General features: G+C 32.2%; 2 protein-coding genes across 2 annotated transcripts in view; one reads left to right on the forward strand and one right to left on the reverse strand.

Moving 5' to 3' along the window:
* LOC106681366 (neuron navigator 3) overlaps window positions 1–22596 on the forward strand; it is a 201052-nt gene that overhangs the window by 126083 nt on the left and 52373 nt on the right. The window lies entirely within an intron of this gene.
* LOC106681381 (serine/threonine-protein phosphatase 6 regulatory ankyrin repeat subunit A) lies at window positions 14656–19274 on the reverse strand. The gene is made up of 2 exons (XM_014421667.2): window positions 19138–19274; window positions 14656–15621 (listed from the first exon to the last, which is right to left on the reverse strand). Exon 2 carries the CDS (start codon window positions 15597–15599, stop codon window positions 14730–14732), a length of 870 nt encoding a protein of 289 aa, XP_014277153.1. The 5' UTR covers window positions 15600–15621; window positions 19138–19274; the 3' UTR covers window positions 14656–14729.

Below are 22596 nucleotides of genomic sequence, written 5' to 3' on the forward strand. Positions count from 1 at the left end.
CGTAATAAGGAGCATCAAGGATTTTACGTAGGATTTTGGATTGTAACGATTGGATGCGGTAAGAATTTGATGGTTTGGTGGAGCCCCACAGCTCAATTCCATATGTCCAAATTGGTCTGATTATTGTAGTGTATACTTTTTTTTTTTTGAAGCGTTTGTCAAGTGTTGTAGCAACCGGAATCTACGAGCAGTTTCTTATCGTTTCAGTCGTGTGTGTGGATTCCAAGTAAGTCTCTTGTCCAGATGGAGTCCTAAGTATCGAATCTGTTCAACAGGCGTTGGACTGATAATAGAGAGATAAATAGTAACCATTGTGATTTACTTGGAATAATCTATCAATGAGAAAGGAAAGGATGATGAGAAAGTATGTGGGAGGTTGGAATCTAGAGTCTGTAAAGCAGTCCCGGGTCCCAGACTCGCCCAAAAGCTCGTTCTAAGTAAAAGTCTCTTGCAAAGTACATTCTGCGCTCCAAGGAAGACGAAACCACGTCCAGAACATTGCTGGATAGTTGAATGGGATGTTCGAAATCCACACTGGTGCTCAGGGATTATATGATTGGAATCTAGAATGGGGTATAGGCGTTTCAAAATGAGTTTTTGTGATTGAATAAAAAATGAAAAGTTGTGAGGTTTATTTTTCCAAAAAAAAAAAAAATATATCAAACTAAAAATTTGAACTCTTAGACAAAGGTTGAATAAAAAAAAATTATTGCTCGAAATCCTGGCCTTCTATGTGATCCGTGCACCGTACTTGATTACTATTAATTTTTGTTAATTTATTGTGTTTATTAAAAAAAAATGGTTCCATACAGCAATTAAAAAAAAACACACAGAAGACCAAAATACAATCGAAAAACATTCGTCTATTTTCTTTTCCCGATCCCTCTAAAACAGAAAGAAACAGTGAATTAGTGAGTGCTTTACTCTGAAAAAAAGTAAATAAATCGTGTTGGGTATTACCTTTTACTACCTTTGGTATTTTAAGGTTACCTGTAATGTTTATTTGTTATTAAGAAGTGTGGGGGAGGGGGAGAGGATGCATCAGAAGATGGAGTTATGAGGTGATGTTTATAGGGTTTTTGGAACCTTTCCTGCCCTGCCACCTCGCAGGAAGGGTGGGATGGAGTGATAGACTGGAATACTGGATTGAAGGAAGCAGGGAGACTGTCAAAGAATTTAATGTGTCTCCGTGTGATGTGTTGTTATACAGTTTCTAACTGTAGTTCGTTATGAATGTGCGTCATGTTACGTCTTTCCAGAGATGTCCCTCGACATATCTTCTGTAGTGTGCTGTTTTGGTATTGTAGTGATTTCAGGGCTGTTGGGTAGAGAAAATGTAGTAGTGGTGCGCCGTGTAGGTCCCCCTGGTGAGTAGGTGAGGTATTTGAGTTGGTATGATGTTGATTTGACGATTTGTATTCTGTTCTGTGTGTACGCAGTGAAAGATAGATGTGTTTCTAGCTTAATGCTGAGGTATGTGAGATGTTTCTTGGTTGGTATTGTCTTTTCGTTGAGTTTGGATGCTCTGTTGGGAGTTTTAATGTCATCATGTGGTTGATGTTGTCTCGTCTTAAATGGAGCGCGGAATGTACTGCTCAGGAGTCTTTTTTGAAGTAAAACAGTCTTTTGATCGAGTCCGGCACCCAGGACTGCTATACAATATCCATAAATAACTACCCCCTACGTACTTACTCATTATCCGTTCTTATCTCTCCGACAGATTATTTCAAGTAAATCATAACAGCGCTTAGTCATCCCTATTCCGTCAGTCTGCTGGTGTACCTCAGGGTAGGTTCCTTGGTCCTATCCTTTATACAGTTTTCACAGCTGACATCCCAACCAGTCCCAACCATACTATCTTCTCCACGTATTCCAATGGCACATGTCTATTATAAGTGAATAATGATCCTTCCATTGTATCTCAAATACTCCAATCCCACTTCAACACCCTTGAAGAATGGTGACAAAACTGGAGGATTAAAATACATTTCAATAAATCCCACCAAATCACATTTACCCTTCGTCGTAAACCCATGACCTCTTGCCCTAGAGTAATCTTTTAATAATACTCCACTTAGTCCTATCGAACAGATCCGTTACTTAGGACTACATCTGGACAAACTTCTTACATGGAATCCTCAAACAAGACGGAAAAGACAGGAAACTGCTCGTCGATTCCGACTATTACATCATTTACTAGACAGACGGTCTGAACATCCAATCCATTACAAAAGACTGATCTACATGACTATTATGAGGCCTATCTGAACATACGGAGTTGAGCTTTGAGGCTCAGAGGGATTGGATGGTTTAATTCCTCCCGAATCCAATCCTAACAGTCTATAATCTTTAATGCTTTATTCTAATTTCACTATATCTAGGACAGGTACCCAATAAATGAAAGGTACCTTCCTTTTCAACGGGACAGTTATCGGTACTATCATGTATCCACCGTTTTAGTTTTAAATTGAGTAATTCCACTCGAAAATCGACCGCATCTAAACCATATCAAAATTATCTTTTAAATCTGGCATTATTTTTTGGACCGTAGATAAGCTTGCGTATAAGGAAAAAGTGGATCCGAGACATTTTTCAAGATTGCTTTGTTTTTCAGATTCCTCTACACTATGTTTAACTACGGTCAATCTTTCACGCAGATCGACAAAAACTTGAAGGATCGAGATAGACTCCATAAGATTCCTCAAATTCCTGCCTCTTCCAGTACCTATAAACTTTCTTTTTGATTACCTCTTCTGCTTGGATATGAAGTGAGCGAAAACCCGGGAACTCTAGATTTTTTTTTATTTGATTGGATTTACTGCTTGGATATTGGATGTAGTGTATAATTGTATATGGAGACGATACCTATTTCCTGTGCTAAAATATAAATATAATAAATATTAATAACTCCAGTACTATTTAAATGTTTAATTTTATTTTGAAGAGACTTTCTTGGAATCTACACACAGGTCTGAAACGACATGAAACTGCTCGCAGATTCCGATTGCTACAACACTTACTTGACAAACGCTCTAAACTTCCCATTCACTACAAAATATTAGTATACACTCAATCAAAGTCTTCCCGCATCCAATCGTTACAATCCAAAATCCTACGTAAAATCCTTGATGCTCCTTATTACGTCACAAATAAACTCATTCACAAAGACCTTAACATCCCATTCGTTGCAGATTTGACCCAAAACAGATATGCGTCTTTTCATTCCAAACTCCTTAACCATCCTAACCCATTAATTCTTAATCTTTCATCCTTAACAATCCCTGATAATCTTCCGAGGCGTCTGAAAAGAAGATGGCCACGGGACTTTCTAAATTAAATTAATGCTTGAAGAAGTTTGTCGGGGGGTGCGGTCAGCAAAGAACAACATAAATAAACAAAACCATATTTATTTATTTTATGCCGACGTTTCGACCTGAGTTTCAGGTCTTCATCAGGGGTTGTGTCGTTGAGGAGGTGAAACATAGTTGTAGTGAAACATATTGTTTCAGTACTAATCTCTCCCTCCTCTACGACACAACCCCTGATGAAGACCTGAAACTCAGGTCGAAACGTCGGCATAAAATAAATAAATATGGTAATCTACGGTCAACTATCTACACTTCAATATAAATTAAATTAATGTTTGAAGTATCACCAATGGGTGGTTCCTTCCCAAGATTTTCAAGTGTATATGAAACATACTACATATTTACCTATTGTATTATTTTGTACAGTTGTTAATTACATTAAATAAGTAATTAAAAAAAATTTTGGAAACTCCGTTTGATAAGTGAGTTTAAATTCTTTTCCTGAATGTCGGAGGAAGTTGCTGGAAGGCCCACCCTCCTGGTGCTAGTAGATACTCAACGCAACATTAGCTTGGGGGTTCTCCACCATATTCCAACTAACTGCTATTTATTACACGCGTTTAATTAAACTCGGAATCTCAGTTCTGCAGGCTTGCAGGATTTGCAGTCCAATCTCCTCTATCGGTCAGAGCTCGCGTATTTATGAAAAGGAGAGGGTTGTCACAGATAAATAAAATAAGTATAGTTCATATGGATAGATATAAAAAATTTTGAGACATGAAATAAACAATATAACAGCAATGGCGAAACTTGTTTCTCAAACTAAACATGGGTTTGATTTTGAAAATGTGAAAGTGATACATGCAGAAAATATGTCTAATCATTTTAAAAGAAGAATGTTGGTAATATATAATAATAATAATAATAATAATAAAGGCTTAACGACCAAACGCTCTCTGCATACATCCTTCCAGTAATGTCCCTCCAAACCTAATTCCACTAAATCTGTTTGAACACTATCCTCCCATCTACGTTTCGGTCTACCCCTCGGACGTTTACCCGTTGGTTCAGTCTTTATTACCATTTCAGGGATCCGCTCGTTACTAAGCCCTACAGCCTTACATGCCCATCTTATACGCCGCAATGCTATAAATTGAATTATATTTACCGGGTGTAGGTCTCTTAATTCAGCGTTGTGTAATCTTCTAAATTCTCCCGTTAATTCATCCTTTTTCGGTCCGAATATTTTGCGAAAACTCCAAGACGCTGTTCATCCCTTAGTGTAAGAGGCAACGCCTCACATCCATAAAGAACAGTGGGAAGGATAATGGTTTTTGTAAATTCTAATTTTTAAGTTTTTCGATATAAGCCTTCAACCTAGCTTTTATTACCTCATCAATTTCGTTTTTCTAGTTACCGTAGAACCTAAATACTTAAACTTATTTACCCGTTGAAACGTATTTCCTCCTATATCTATATTACCGAAATTGCTCGCGTTTTAAGAATGTTGGAACCAACTTATATTTCAGGAAGTATAAATTATACAATAAAGAATTAATAAGATTCTAAAGGACTAAACAGCCATTATGTTAAGATTTTAAATAAAATCAATATGTAGTTATTAGTAATTATTTAGATATCAGATGAAATGTTTAAATTCTCGCAATATGCAGATGTATACACATATATGTATATCTTTATCTATACACAAGTATATGTCTATTTTTTTGTGCAAAAATATGTAATATGTATGTTTTTAAATAATGTTAAATTATAAGTATCAAATAAAATTAAGAGTTAATAGAATTATAAATAGATTAAGCTCCTTACCTGTTGAAGGTAGGTTTTATTATTAGTATTATGGAACATACAACATATTTAGTTATTTTATTATTTTGTACAGTTGTATATTTCATTAAATAAATTTTTAAAAAAAGTGTTATGGATGTGGTTAGTAAAAAAGGAGAAACAATATAAAGGATAGTTTTTGTATTGAAATTGTTTGTTTTTAAATGATTAGCCATTTTATAAAATTTAAGTGAAACTATTATGATATTTGTTTTTGTTTTTTGAAGATTATATAACATTTAGCAAATAGTCTGCGGATGAAAGACTTTAAAATTAATTGTGATTTAATTGTAATCAATGCTTGAAGTATGTTCAAAAATATTGGTATTATGTGAGGAAGTAATATGGTAATAATGTGAAAACAATTTTTAGTTTGTCTTCTTGATCCCCCTAAGCGCCGAAACGTTAGGGAATTAAAATAAACTGTTATTGAGAGTAAAACCTATCATTGTAATAGGTTTTATTATTAATATAAACCACACTTAAACAATTATTTAATATATGTATTACATTAGTAATCTATAAATTTATAGTTTCAATTACCTACATAAGGAATATATAGTAAGGGAAAGTATTGAAATCGTGTGAAATTTCAACTTCGATTTTATCATGAAATCCATGTTTTGATATCCCCACAGTCCAAATAACCAAGTCTGCCCAAGAAAAATGGCCTGTTTGATTGTGTGAAGACACTCAAAAACGAAGTCATACGAACTTGAAATTAAATATTCAAGACTGGCGTATAAATCAATTTATTTTAGCAAATTTCATGGAAACTTCTACTCCTATGAAAATAAACGTCATAAACTACTTTATAGCTCATTAAACTAGCTTTAATTTGAGTGCTAATACACATCTGTACGTCAAATAGTTCCTGATGTCTAGATTTCTCAAAATAAATTCACTAACTACTGATCTTTCAATACATTCTGTACATTTTAATGAAATGTTGCTTTTTGATAAGCTATGTCTCGGCAACTATTTAACGTGAATAACTCTATTAGGGCTCACATTTTATCAAATTTACTCTACTTTAAATGACATTATTTTAGGTTTTCTTGTGTTGGAGCTACTTTTTAATGTATAGAGCTCCGAATGAAAAATTAATTGGTTTTATCGTTGTGAAACAGCCGCCATTTTTTATTCCCCCTACCTATACTTGGTAGACTCTTCAATTTTGACTAGTAATTATACATAGTTTTCGTTAAAGGAATACAAAATTGGGGTGAGATAACAGCCTTTTTTCTCGTTTTGGGCTCTTGTACTATAACAAGCGTTAGCAACTTTTTCTTTTACACTTAATTATAAAAAAAATATATAAATACGCGTGTTTTTATTCAAATATGCAAATCCTTATAAAAAGAATAAATACAATTTTTTTTTATTAATTTATTTATTGATATTTACAACTGTATACACATATACACATCAAGTAAATTTGCTGTAAATGATATTATGACATGACAAAAACATGTGGAGAATCTACCCATTGATAGAACTCCAAAAACATTTCTTAAGGAGAAGATCTCGAGGCCATCTTCTTTTCAGACGCCTAGGAGGATTATTAGGTAGTGAAGGAGAAGCCAGGTTAGAAACGAGTTGGTTTGGGTGGTTGGGAAGTTTATTATGAAAGGATTAGTATCTGGTTCTGGCCAAATCGGCAACATAGGGGACATTGAGGTCCTGATGGATGATTTGATTTGTGACAAAGTAAGGAACATTAAGGATTTTACGAAGGATTTTGGACTGTAAGGATTGGATTCGAGAGGAATTAGATGGTTTAGTGGAGCCCCATAGCTCAACTCCGTATGTCCAAATAGGTCTTATAATAGTCATGTAGATCAGTCTTTTGTAATGGATTGGAAGTTTGGACCGTTAGTCTAGTAAATGTTGTAATAGTCGTAATCGACGAGCAGTTTCCTGTCTTTTCAGTCAGGATTCAACAATAAAAATAAAAATAATTTTATTAAATACAATAATAACAACACACATATTTCAAAATAATCGTTTTTGAGATGTTAAACTGTTGTTCTATGACAGAAATATCGTATCCACTCAGTAAAATGGACAATAAAAAAGTTTTTTAATCTTTTAAAGCCTTTCGTTTAGTTACAAACATCGATAAATAATCGCTGCATATCTGAAATTTACAACATGGAGGAGGAGTGCAGACTCTAACGACTAAATAATTGTTTCAATATCAGCAGGTAGGGTGTTGTGCCTTATCTGCCCGGGGTGGTGCAGTAAAAACCTTATCACATGGACCGGAGCCCAAGGTAAATATTTGGGTACGTAACCTGCGGGCGGATGTGGTCAGCATGCTCTCCTCTAATCTGCTAATATGTCCTCTCCAATCTTCGCCAGCAGTTAGCATCCGTTGTAAACTGTACTCGACACGGCTCAAGATCCGTTTGACATTCCTTCACACTTTTGAAGAACTTATTTTTGATATCAATTAATATATGAATGAAGGGATATCAATTAATATATGAATGAAGTGATAACATAGCTGTATTGCCATTAATACTAATCCGAATTAGGCGATTTTTTCTTATTATTTTAGACGATGTGGTTATTTATGATATTATCACTACATAAAATATGAATTATGATGACAAGATAGTTGACCGTGGATAATATATATGCGGAAAAGATGGTTGCAGTCAGAGACTAACACAAATAAGTAGAAAAAGCGGAAGATTATTGATTGACCGTGTGTATAGATGAATGGAATATGTTCCGGGTGCGGTAAAAAAAAAACTCAAATAGTAAATAATTATACTATCTTATTGAGTCAACGTTTCAGGGCTAAAAAAGATACAAACACTATAGTTACAAAAAGTAAAAAAAGAAAAAACATAGGTGTAAAATAACTGGGGTATAAAATGAAAAGTAATATATAATAAGAAAAATTAAAGGTTGTAAATAGTAAATGAAAAGGATAATAGTAACAGATAGATATGAGAAGAAATATTAAAGAAAGTACAAATAAAGAGATGAAAAAATAAATAAATAAAAATCAAATGATGAGACAGAATCCATACCTGTTTTGACGGCAGTCAAAGGCAAAGTGACGGTTTGTATTTGGAGGAGTGGGGATGGCAGTTATGCCACAATAACGAAAATAATTTGTAAAGTAAACATAGTAAAAAAAGTATTTAAATTAGGTGGATATAACCTTTAAAGTAAATCATAACCTAGCCTACTCATCTCTCTTTTCTCAGTCCGCCGGTGTTCCTCAAGGTAGTATCTTAGGTCCCATTCTTTATACGGTTTTTACAGCTGACATCTCAACCCACCATAACACAGTCCTAACAACATACGCTAATGACACATGTATACTTTCTGTAAACAACGACCCAACTAATGCATCACAAACACTACAGGCACACAGAACATCTATTGAAGAATGTTGTAAAAACTGGAGAATCAAAATAAATCCTGAAAAATCCCACAAGATCACCTTTACTCTCCGTCGTAAACTTCTGCCCTCCTGTCCTACAGTATCCTTTCTAAATACACCACTAATGCCTGTTCAACAGATTCGATACTTAGGACTCTATCTTGACAAGAGACTTACTTGGAATCCACACACAAGACTGAAACGAGAAGAAACTGCTCGTAGATACCGATTGCTACAACACTTACTTGACAAACGCTCTAAACTACCCGTTCACTACAAAAAATTAGTATACACTACAATAATCAGACCAATTTGGACATATGGAATTGAGCTGTGGGGCTCCACCAAACCATCAAATTCTTACCGCATCCAATCGTTACAATCCAAAATCCTACGTAAAATCCTTGATGCTCCTTATTTCGTCACAAATAAACTCATTCACAAAGACCTTAACATGCCATTCGTTGCAGATTTGACCCAAAACAGATATGCGTCTTTTCATTCCAAACTCCTTAACCATCCTAACCCATTAATTTTTAATCATTCATCCTTAACAATCCCTGATAATCCTCCGAGGCGTCTGAAAAGAAGATGGCCACGGGACCTTCTAATTTAAATTAATGTTTGAAGTACCACCAATGTTTACTGGGTGGTTCCTTCCCAAGATTTTCAAGTGTATATGAAACATACATATTTACCTATTGTAATATTTTGTACAGTTGTAAATTACATTAAATAAATAATTTTTAAAAAATGGGTAAACAATAAATGGTAATATACATAATAGGGGGAGAAGAAATATTAATAAAAAAAAACAAAAAAAAACATAGAAAAACAAAGGAAAAGTAAAGTATAAAATAATGGGTACAATGTGTGTAAGTGATTAAGAAACAAAATATACCAAATGAGTGAGGATTCAGAAAAGTGTATAGTGAAAAGAAAAGTGTGTAGTGAAAAGAAAAACCCCATTTTATTGTTCCAACGATTCTGCCAGAATTACAGATCTTCATGAGGGCTAAAAACAAAGATCAAGATAACAACTAATGAATAAAAAAAAAAAAAAAAGGTACAGAATAATAATTAAATTAAGTAAATAATTGTATAGGATAAAAATAAATAAAGTAATGAAAGTTTTGAAAAGTAAAACGTATATAAGTAATTAAATATTTAATTAAAATAACCTAATTAAACAAATATAAATATAATGTAAAGAAACAAAGAAATATGAATATAGAATAAAGAAACCAAATATAAAGTTATTATATTATATTTATTATAATAAATTGTAATTTTATTATATATTGTTATTATATATAAGGCACTATTAAATGAGTTCTTTCAACTTGTTTGTTCTATGTTCTCACCGCATCCCCAACCATCTTCTCCTCATAAAATGTCGATAGTTTTTATATAATAAGGCTCATTGTACTTCAATATTAATTGAAACGATTCAGACTGACTGTCATATCAAAGTGTGTTAATAGATTTTTTAGCAGTGAAACAAAGTTCGTTTTTAGCACTTTGAGAAACGCTCAAATACGAATTTTAATAAATTAATTTCAATAATTTTTTTTAATTTTATGAACAATTTTTACTTTTGAAAAAACAAAAAAATTTTTTTTGGTCCAAAATTATCGCCTCATATTCGAAAGATCAAAAAATAGAAATAGCTTAAACGCTTAAGGTGACAAACCGAATATAATTAAACAAATTGGAACCAGAGATATAAAATAATTTGAAACTCATATTTCGCCCTTATTATTAGGGAATTTTTAGACTTACATTAAATATAAATTATGTAAAATGTTTTCATATATTAGATAGATAAGGATATTAAATTATTTAAAACTACTGAAAAATTATCAGTAGAGTGTATGTAATATAATGAAGGGATATCGTTGGAGGGAATGGTAAAAAAACTTAGCTTAAATTACAAAAAGTATTGGTGTACTAACTGCCTGGTTGATTTTGGGTCGCTTTCGCACTTGGCCCAGAATGCCCTGGATGCAACCGATGACTAATTAGGGGTATGGAATACTGTGTAGATGAAGGAGAAAGAAAAAGGAAATTTAAAATATCCTTGTGAATGGATAGGACAATAAACAAATAAAATAATAGCTAAAAGAGAAAAAAATGAAAATGTGAACATGCAGTATAATAACAAATAAATGTGAACATGCAGTATAAGAACAAATAAATGTGAACATGCAGTATAATAACAAATAAATGTGAACATGCAGTATAATAACAAATAAATGTGAACATGCAGTATAAGAACAAATAAATGTGAACATGCAGTATAATAACAAATAAATGTGAACATGCAGTATAATAACAAATATATCAGACATAGGTTCTGCTGAGCTCTATCGCGCAGGCGCAGAAGAGAAACATGCTGATCATGTCACCACGTCTGTACCGCGCCCTTGGACCGTAGGTACTTTTCTACTTTGTTGTAGTTGAAGGAATAAGCAAAATATAATGGAGTTTCTCCAGTATCGATCCTAGTTTTGACTGGAGACCCACGCTCGACGAGCAGCTTCACCACGTCCAAGTAGCCCCTATGGGACGCAATCATGAGCGGTGTCCATCCCCCCTTCGACTGACCTCCTGGGTCCAGGTACAGATGGAGAGAAAGAGAAAAGTACAATTTAATAAAATAAGAGTTTTATTAAAAATAATAGGACTTATATTCAAATTGGAATATATAAAAATGATTTTTAATTTTATATGACGTATGTCTACAAGTAAATAATAGGAACATGATAGTGGGCAGAAGTTCCCGAAACGTTGTTTGGATTATATAAGGAATAAAAAAGTGGATAAAGGGCATAACTTAAATTCCTGAAAATAAAATAAAGTTCAATAAAAAAAAAATAACGATCGGAATTCATTTTCTTACTATATATTTCTGATATAAGTAAGTGAAAGTAAAAAACAAAAATAATTTAATATTAATTTATGACGTACACATTGCATTTAAATTTATTACAGTTTCATTTTAATTATTGAGTGTTTTCGTCTCTCAGCTGATATGAAAGCTGTTCTGATATTATTTTAAGAACTGATAGAGATAAGAGCATCACAATTTCTCAAGATTTTTTGATCATGATATGAAATTATCATTATTAGGTCTTACCTGCGAACAATCTTGTTTAACATTTCATATATTACACACACACACATATATATTTCATGTTTTACATTTCATATATTTATCCTAAAACTATTTTTTTTTTTTGTAAGAAAATGTTTGACCATATGAAGTAGATTCTTGGAAGATATCGGTCAATAAAGATACAAATAGTAGAAAAAATTATTTAATATAAACCAAAACATATATGCGTCTTTTCATTCCAAACTCCTTAACCATCCTAACCCATTAATTCTTAATCTTTCATCCTTAACAATCCCTGATAAATACTAATAAATACATTCAAGTGTGATAGAATTGTGAATAAAGGACTAGAGTAATAAATTGTAGAACTGTACTAATTAGGAATAGTTGTAAATACGGTAAAGAGGTACCTATAGACCTATAGACTATAGACCTACAGACTATATACCTACATACTATATACCTATAGATTATACTTAAAAGACAAAAACTTAATAGACCACTTAAATAATTATATAGGATGTTAAATAGAAAATTAACAGCTTTCAAGCAGACAACAAACTGCTACTTTGCAATACAATAATAAAAAATATTGAACTTTTGCACATGAACTGTGGGAGACAGATAAAAACTCAAACGCGTTCAATACTTTCAGTGCAGTCCTTCGATCTATAGCCGTTGTTACTTAGTATATCACCTGCATCATGACCTTAACATCCCATTTGTCTCAAACCTTATTTAATCCAAATTCATCACATTCCATGAGGAACTCACTCATCATCCTAATCTCCTAGTATAATTCCTGTCCTGTATTATCCATCCATACAATCGTACCCGAAAGGTTAAAACAGCAGTGGACCTGTTTAAATAATTATATTGAAGTTCTGGCCTGATTCTCCTCTAATGTCCTGAGACTAGCATCTTCGCTTTACCCCCACTAACTTTAACAGGGGTACAAGGTCATACCCAAGATCAAAACTAGGAGGGGGGCAATCCAATTAGTCAACCAGGTTGTGAAATTTCAGCACGGAATAGGAACCAAATTTTTAAGAACATTATATATTATATTTTATTAGTTATTAAAATTAGTATTCACTTGAAAAAAATTTCCGGGGGGCAACTGCCCCTCCTGCACCACGTCTTGGTACGCCCCATATTTGGATGCCAGTGATATAATTGAATGCGAAGCACCGAAAACCTATCCTGCTCAACATTATCCTTTACAAGTGGTGGATCAAGTCCTAGGATATATATTAATATTGTAAATAGAAATTAATATGTTTATCATTTTGTTTTGCTTTTAGTTTAATTATTTTATAACCCCAAATCCATGAGTGCGCATTAAAGTCTCCCATCAGTGATGAGTGTTCATCCCAGCCTTCCAAAAGATCTTCAAGAGGCAGCTTGTTTCCCGGTGGGCTATAGATAAAATAGATCTTCCTCATGCATCTCCCATTCCATACTTTGGCACGCATCACCTCAGACTTTTCTGTTGCAGTCATAGTCGTAATTATATCGATTTTAGCGACTAGATAGCTTTTAACATAAACTACCATTCCTGAAGCCACGTGTCAATATTTTAATTTGGTATCCTTTTATATTTATAAAGTCTTTTTCAGTTGAAGCTCCACATTCGCAAAGACCAACAACATCAATATTATATTTTTCCAAAATAATCTTCAATTCTGTAAGTTAATCATGTGTTAGATCTCCAGCATTCCAAAAAATAATTTTGAGCTTGGAGCTTTGCATAAGGATAACCGAATTCCCGGTAATCTTAGCAGAACTGAGGGAGTGGCTTGGTTGGTGGCTAGTAACAGGACATGATCTGCTCCAAAAACACCACCATCGAATTGGCATCGTAGATTCCCCGAAATGTCCTCTATGCAACATGGGAGACATGGAAGGGGACCATCTTTTAACGTCTATTGGTCTAGAAGATGTTGAGCAGGATGTGGACCAACTAAGAAGAAGAGTAAAATTGTACTTTTTTTTTTCCGAACCCTCTAAAACAGAAATAAAATGTGAATTAGTAAGTACATTACTGTGTAAGAAAGAAAAGTAATTCGTGTTGTGTCTTACCTTTTACTACCTTTGGTATTTTAAGGTTACCTGTTATATTTAATTTTACATATGAGCTATCCATTCAAGGAGCTATTTTGAGTCCGGAGGTGAGGGGCCTCCTCCTGTTGTATCGCATAGAAGATAAAAATAAAAATAAAAATAAAAAAATAATAAAGATAATAGATAATGGTGAAATGATAAGAGAAACAGTCAGAAATCGAAAAGAAGTGTGAGGGAGGGGATTGGGGTGCATCAGAAGATTGAGCTATGAGGTGATGTTAACAGGGTTTTTAGAACCTTTCCTGCCCTGCCACCTCGCAGGAAGGGGGGATGGGGTGATAGACTGGAATACTGGATTGAAGGAAGCAGGGAGACTGTCGAAGAATTTAATGTGTCTCCGTGTGATGTGTTGTTGTACAGTTTCTAACTGTAGTTCGTTATGAATGTTACGTCTTTCAAGAGATGTCCCTCGACATATCTTCTGTAGTGTGCTGTTTTGGTATTGTAGTGATTTCAGGGCTGTTGGGTATAGATAGTGTAGTAGTGGTGCGCCGTGTAGGAGTGATGGTCGTAGTATTACTTTGTAGATGAGTAATTTGAGTCTGGTGTGTAGTAAAATTGTATTGGACTGCTAGAGGGAAAATGGGTAATAGGCCATTGGCGTAGGGAGGGGGGAAGTTTAATTATTTTGTCTTCTATTTATTATCTTGTTATAATTTAAGTTGTATATTTCTCTAAATATACTGGAATGTGTTATTATGTCTCTATTACCAAGTCTGGCTGTATATGATAAAAATTAATACTGCATAATTAAATAAAAATTAAAATTTTAATATATTTTAAGTTTGTATTTCAAAAATTGTATTATTTAGATTCATTTTTTAATGAGTAAATTGGCATTAATTAAAACAAAATAGGCTGTAATATATATTTCTTGATAGACTAAAATAATGGAAAATATAAAATCTTAAATTTTACAGTAACATTTTTAGTTACAGCCCTTGGACTTGAGGTAGTCTGTTACTGCATGATGATTGGAGTCTCTAGCATAGTCTATTGCAGTCCAACCAGTTTTGGTCTTAGCATCAAGTTCAGCTCCACGGTCAACGAAGAGCTTTACTACGGACAAGTGGCCATTCTTGGCTGCTGCCATTACTGCTGTCATTTCAAATTCTCCCTTTGCATGGAGATCAGCCCCACGGTCCAAGAGTAATGTAACCACTGGAAGGCATCCTTTTAATGCTGCCAAATGCAAGGCAGTTCTTTTGTCCAAATCTTGCATATCTATCGTTGCTCCCGCATCAAGCAGCGCCTTTATCACTGCAATGTGCGCTTCCTGTACTGCGCAATGTAAAGGAGTAGTGCGGTTCTTATCCGCCACATTGATCGCCGCTCCGGCCTCGAGCAGCAACTTTACCATTGAAATATGTCCTTGAAATGATGCATAATGTAAAACAGTCACATAGTTCTTATCTGGCATATTCACCGCCGCTCCGCCATCGAGTAGCGCCTTAACTACTAAGATATGCCCACCACCTACTGCCAGATGTAAAGCAGTCGCTAGATCCTCGTTCTTCTCATTTACCGTCGCTCCAGCATCGAGAAGCGTTTTGACTGCACTTACGTGTCCATTCTTTGCTGCCCAATGTAAGGGGGTCGACTTATCGCAATCTTTCATATTCACCTCGGCTCCAGCCTCAAGTAGCGTTTTCACTACACCTACGTGTCCATTTTTTGCTGCACAGTGCAAGGGAGTATTTCTTTCCTCATCTAATGCATTTATTTCCTCTCCGGCGTTAAGATACTCCTTTACCTGTGCTATGAGCCCGTCCCTTGCTGAGTAATGTAATAGGGACATACTTCAAAGGCTAATAATCGATCTGAAAAAAAAAAAAAATAAACCTTAGAAAAAATAAATGATATAAAATAACAACTTCTTGATGATAGCAGAAGATCCCAGTAGGAAAAAAAAGTTAGTTATTCCCCCCCTATTTTTGATAACTTCAATGACAACTACCTATAATTATTAGGCAAAATTGATGAGTAGATTGGGAGTAGGACAAGTGCATCGGATGCTCTGAATGCTGACCAGAAGAACGTGGAAATGGTCTTAGTTTTCTTAAAAAGGAATGTCCTTTTGAATAAGATTTAAACCAGAAAATCTGTTATACGAAATAAAAAATAACAAAAGAAGTAATTACTTAAATTTTTTTTCGAAATTATTTAAAGAGAAAAATAAAGTGAAATAGAATTATAAATATAAATGAAACAGAATTATAAAGCACGAAACATGGGCGTTGATGACCTCAGGGTTTTACGCCCTAAAGCCCCAGACAACAACAAAAGTATAGGTAGTTTTCATTTAAGTAATCCAAAATTTGTGTGAAATAACTGACTATTTTTTTTCAACCGGGTTCTTCTACAAAGTAGCAAAAATATGGTAAAAGATGTTCACCGTAAAAGCAAATAATATCCAAAACACGTCCTGATAAAATCAGATGAAGATAAAAGCTAAAATTGGGCATTGCTTCTAACAATGCCAATGGGGGAACTTGTCATAGTTCAATAGCTTTATCTTTTTCTAGTTTCAGAATATCATAAGTGTGGTTTACAATTTTTTCACATTAAGAAATACTTACAAATTACTTATAATAATTACAAAATTACTTTCAATTACTAGTCGTAATTGATGAGTCTGCCAAGTATAGATAAGGGGAATAAAAGATGGCGGTTGTTTCGAAACATTAAAAGAAAAATTATTTTTCATTAGTTATAAAATACCAAAATATGAGCCCTAAACAGCTCGGGTTTACGTACAATAGTTTCCGAAATATTTTTTTTTTTTAAAGTAACATATCATAAAAATGCACTGAAAAATCAATATTTAGTGAATTTATTGTGGAAAATTTATACCTGCTTTATGGTGGGGACATTTTTACAAAGGAGTTATTTATCTGGAAATGTAATTTCTTTTTGTATTTTTTTTCCTTCTTTTTTTGTTCATTAAATACATTAAATAACTGAGGTATTTGAGGAGATGGTCAGGGGAGAGGGAGGTGGGATGCGATCAGTAAAGGTACACAAAATGAAAAAAAACTTATTTATTTGTACCGACGTTTCGACCTAATTTCATGCCTTCATCAGGGCTGAAAACAAAACGATATAACAACCTTGATGATAACTAACAAACTTGGAAATATACATAACAATAAATTAAGTTGATACTAATAGAAGATAAATTATAATATTGTAGAGGTAAGAATTATTCAAAAGAAATGATAAAAAAAAAAAAAGTTAGTGTCCAAGTAAATAAAGACATAAACATGATGAAAGGTTTTAACGGAAATGAAATGATGAATAATTAAATTTACATGATGAAAAACAAATTAAATCGACATAATTAAATGTATGAAAGAAAAAGATATATAAGATACAACGGGCCAGAATTAAAAGGAAATATATCTTACGATGGATAAAATATACACAGTGATATTATTAATATAAAATTATATTATCATTTTTATATATGTTGTTCGACAAAAGTTCATGTTCATATGGGAATATCATAAAAACTACTAACTCTAAGTTAAAGTACCTTTATTTTGAGTACTGGAAGACATCTGTACAAATTATGGTACCGAGATATATTTTTGGATAAATAAATATTTTTGTCATAAAAACTAGAAATCAACATTTTGTGATTTTATTTTGTAATATATCATGAAAACTACTAGTCCTACGAAGATAAATGTCATAAACTACTTTATAGCACATTATATTAGCTTTAATTTGAGTGCTAATAGACATTTGTGCGTGGAATGGTTTCTGATATAAAGATTTCCCACAATAAATTCACTTACTACTGACTTTTTTTGTATATTTTTTATTAAATGTAGCTTTAAAAAAAAAACTTTATCTTCAGAAATATTAAACGTAATATTAAACAACAGCTCTTTTATGACTCATATTTTATTAAATTTAAATTAATTCATTTTCATTCATTAAATTAAATTCATCTACTTTAAATGAAGTTATATTACGTGTTCTAAGGTTTTAGGTAGGTTTAATGATATGGAGTTGTAGTACAAGAGCCTGGAAGAAAAAAAGGCAGTTATCTCACCCCAATTTTTGATTACTTTAATGAAAACTATGTATAATTACTAGTCAAAATTGATAAGTCTGCCAAGTAGAGGTAGGGGGAATAAAAATGGGGGCTGTTTCAAAACCTTAAAAAAACATTAATTTTTCGTTCGGAGCTCTATATCTTAAAAACTACAAACAACACTAGAAAATCTAAGAGAATATTATTTAAAGAAGAGTAAATTTTCTGAAATATTAGCCCTAAAAGAGCTATTTACGACCAATAGTTCTCGAGATATAGCTTTTTACAAAGCAAAATTTCTTAAAAATCTACTGAAAGAGTTTAGTTAATTTATTTTGAAAAATCTATATCTCCAAAACCATTTGACGTACAGATATCTATTAGCACTCATATTAAAGCTAGTTTAATCAGCTACCAAGTAGTTCATGTATTTATTTTCGTAGGAGTAGATTTGCTAAAATAAATTGATTTATAGTTGTTCGGACAATAAGTTTGATTTATGAAAAACTTCATTTTAGAAACTATTGGACGTGGAGATGTCTGCCAGCGGACAAATTAGAGCTAGTTAAATTTACTATAAAGTAGTTAATAATGTTTATCTATGTATAAGTAGTAGTTTTTATGATATTTCACAAAATAAACTCATAAAATGTTAATTTATAGTTGTTCGTATAAAATAAAATGTAAACCACTGCCAAGTTTGGTGAAGATTAGTTGATTCATATTTAAGTTAATTCTACTTTTTCATTTTTTCAAAAATCAGTAATCACCAATAAGTAAGAAAATAATGAGCTAAAAACTATCGTCAATTTAGTTTCACTCCTAAAAAATGTTTAACCACTCTTTCTGATCAGTCGGTCTGAACTGTTTCAATGTAGTAAATAAATAAATAAAATAATATTGAAGCACAGTGAAGGTTATACAGATTCGTTGAATTGTCTTGAAGTTATTTCAATTTTTTTTACCATAAATTTTTATTATATTATATTATTTATCGCTATAAACCAAGTATATTTATTAAATCATTAATAGAATGAATAAATAACTAAATACATTAATTTATTTTAAACTTTCAAGTTTATTCAATTAATGTATCTACATCCCTAAATCCAGCAATTGTGAGGCATTACCGGGTCTGATAGTAAAAGATATAAAATATAATTTTTATATATTAATTAAATTCCGTTTGGTTTAAATTTAAATAGAAGTTTGTACTGGAATTCAAAATGAAAAGGTCACACTGTTGGAAAATGTTTCAATAGATAATTTTCATATTACTTAATTGACTACTTACTGCGAAGTAATATTGTAGTACCAGCTTCCACTGCCTGGAGCAACTGAAGTGATTTCGTCCTTCAGAGCTGAAAATATATTCTGTTATCGCAGAGCGCGCTCTCTTGATTAGATTTAAAGCAAATAAGTGCAACAGGGTATTCCCCAGAGACAGCTCATCATTTCAAGGAAGAATGATATTTATCTATAGCTCGGTAACGTTGGACGTAAACTCCTCTGTTAGAACTCATATTTTATCAAATTTTCTCTACTTTAAATGGTATGCAATTATGTTTTCTAGTTTCATTGGTTTTTTTAAAGATATAGAGATCCGAATAAAAAATTAGTTGTTTTTTAACGTTTTGTAACATGTACCATTTTTTATTTTCCTATACTTGGCGGACTTATCAATTATGGCTGGTAATTATGCATAGTTTTCATTAAAGTAGTACAAAATTTGGGCGAAATAACTGCCTTTTTCCTCCTCTTGGGCTCTTATACTAATAGAACCATTATTAATATTTTCACTATTGATTCTACGAAAATTTAGAATGTAATTTCGCTTTACTGCTTTACTTTTATATTCAAGCTTTACGTTTATAAAATTAAAATGTTAAAATTTGGAATCGTAAAAAGAATATTAATAAAAATTGTCCCTGACATCTTTTGAAGTTCAATCTATTCACTGGAATACCGAAGAATTATACTGGTACAAGAAAGTATTACTATGGAAATATCTGGAATAATATATGAAAAAGTTAATTAGTTAGATAAGAAATAGTTTGATTGCCTAAACTATAATCTAACAAAGGCATACGATACTGTAGCCGTGATATTTAGAATTAATTGTCCTTGAGAATGGTCAGAAGAGCCGAAACGTAGGAGTGGAATAATAAGAAAATAAGTGGGTTAAGACTTGATGGGTATTTTTTATTATAATCCATAAACAAACCGGTCTCAAAAAAAGAATTCTTGTTCTTAAATTAAAATGTTTTGTTTATAACAATAAATTTTAAACATTTTCAAATGTTTTGACTAAGGTATATTAAATGTACTGTTTTATTAAATGTAAAAAAAGAAAAGAAATTCAGTTACAAAATCTGATGTGAACACAATATCTGCGAAAGATATTCGAACAGTAATTTTAAGTTTTTTAAGTAATTAAGTAATTTTAAGTTTAGTTAATGTAATTTTAAAATTTACAAAAAAAAACACCTGGTTAAGTGCCCTATGTGAGAATCGAACCCATAATCTGAACCCAGCGCTGTGAACCTTACGCCATAACCCGTACGTTCCGTCAGGTCTCTTTCCTGTCACATCAAAGCTTATTCTCTGTTATTAATTATTTACTTCTTCCTAAAAAAAAAATTGGCGATCTACTTTAATGAAAGCCTCATTCTCTTTTTTTTTTTTTAACAAATAAACGCATCTACAATGACCTTAATATCCCATTCTTTGCGGATTAGGCCCAAAACAGAAATGCGTCTTTTCATTCCAAACTCCTTACTCATATTAACTCATTAGTTCTTAATCTCTCATCCTTAACAGTCCCTGATGATCCTCCGAGGCGTCTGAAAAGAAGATGGCCACGGGACCTTCTAATTTAAATTAATGCTTGAAGTACTGCCAAATGGTTAATATGAAAAATTCCCCATATTTACTAATTATTTATTAATTGGAGAAGGTTGTCGTGGGGTGCGGTCAGCAAAGAATAACATAAATAAACAAAACCATATTTATTTATTTTATACCGACGTTTCGACCTGAGTTTCAGGTCCTTATCAGGGCTATAGAACAAAAGAGATAACAACAACATTTAGAGTAACATACAATTGAAAAGGAATAGTATACAAACAAATTTAGGATTATACAAAATATTGAATTAAATCATAAATGATAAAAAATTGATAACTGATAATTGAATAGTACAAAATTTTAATTGATTGATAATCGTGGAATTGTATGGTAGTAAATTGAAAACAGTAACAGATGAAATATAATATAATGTAGGTAAGAAGATATGTATAATATAAGATATGCAAGTAGTGTATAAAAAAAAAACTGAAAAATTAAATAAAATACCAATTAAAATTTTGTACTATTCAATTATCAGTTATCAAGTTTTTATCATTTACGATCTCTTTTATTCTATAGCCCTGATGAAGATCTGAAACTCAGGTCGAAACGTCGGCATAAAATAAATAAATATGGTTTTATTTATTTATGTTGTTCTTTGCTGACCGCACCCCCCGACAAACTTCTCCAATCATTAATCTACGGTCAACTATCTACCCCTAATTATGTTTATTATTTTGTTCAGATATAAAATACATCAAATAAATAAATAAAAAAGTATTTTTTAAAAAAATTTTTAGTGAATAATTAAGATTAAAAATCATTTAATAGAAGAAGTATTAATTTTTCAGAAAGAGACAAGTCTATTGGAATATTACAATCATGAAGAACAATCTGTACTTTCTTAAGTTACGGGCCAACATTGCCTAATTTTGTTACTTACATTTTTTGTTACTGCAAAAGTATGAATGGCCTATAACTTTTATAACTATAACCTTCCCGGGAAAATACTGAACATCTAGCAAAAAGCTCCATCAAAATGAGTTGGACGATATGGCAGCGCATAAAATATGGATAAAAAAATATTAATTTTTATATAATTGATACATGAACACAATATAATAAATTTGGCATGAATCGCAACAGTATTAAAGATGAGTCAGTCTCGTTGACCGGCCTTAGTCAGCTTGTTAACTGAGCGGGAAGTCTTATCAGTATTCTTCATATCAATATTCATGTCAAAACCTGATGGAGCATGTTTGCAGTATGAATAATAATTAAATGTTTCTTTATTTATAATTTTAACACTTTCTTCAGACTGGTTAATATTGTTTAAATAAATCAAATTTTATCTATTTTAGTCTCGAAACATTTTTTATTCCTGTATAAGTCCGACGTTTCAGCCAATTCGGCTATTCTCAAGGACAATCTTAATAAAATTTTGAAACCAAATCATTTAAACAACACTGTCTTTATGAAGACTACCTAGGTCATTTATATCACCCTAATTCACTCAATTGTTCTCATTAAATTAAAAATAAAAAATGAGGAGAAGATGGTTGGGGGTGCGGTCAATGAAAAACACAAATAAGTACGATTAACTTATTTTAATTCACAAATAGTTAATTTATTAAAAAAGCTAATTTTCACCTTTTTTTTTTTAATAAATTCACATTAATTTTTTTTTTTCCCGCCCACTTTTGAACGTATTATTTCACTTTTAAACCTTTTCTTACACATTTGTCGTCCCCCACCTATATTACGTTTCCTCTTTTCAACTGTTGTTAAATAACCATGACACTGTCATCTTCCGGTACTTCGTTATTCGGTAATTCGTTGGTTCGTATATATTTTTAACTCTTCCTATCACCATTTGTCATCACCCTCTCACACGCTTTCTTCTTCT

This window comes from Halyomorpha halys, unplaced genomic scaffold, assembly GCF_000696795.3.
Source record: "Halyomorpha halys isolate HHAL.00 unplaced genomic scaffold, Hhal_1.1 Scaffold331.1, whole genome shotgun sequence".
NCBI lineage: Eukaryota > Metazoa > Arthropoda > Insecta > Hemiptera > Pentatomidae > Halyomorpha > Halyomorpha halys.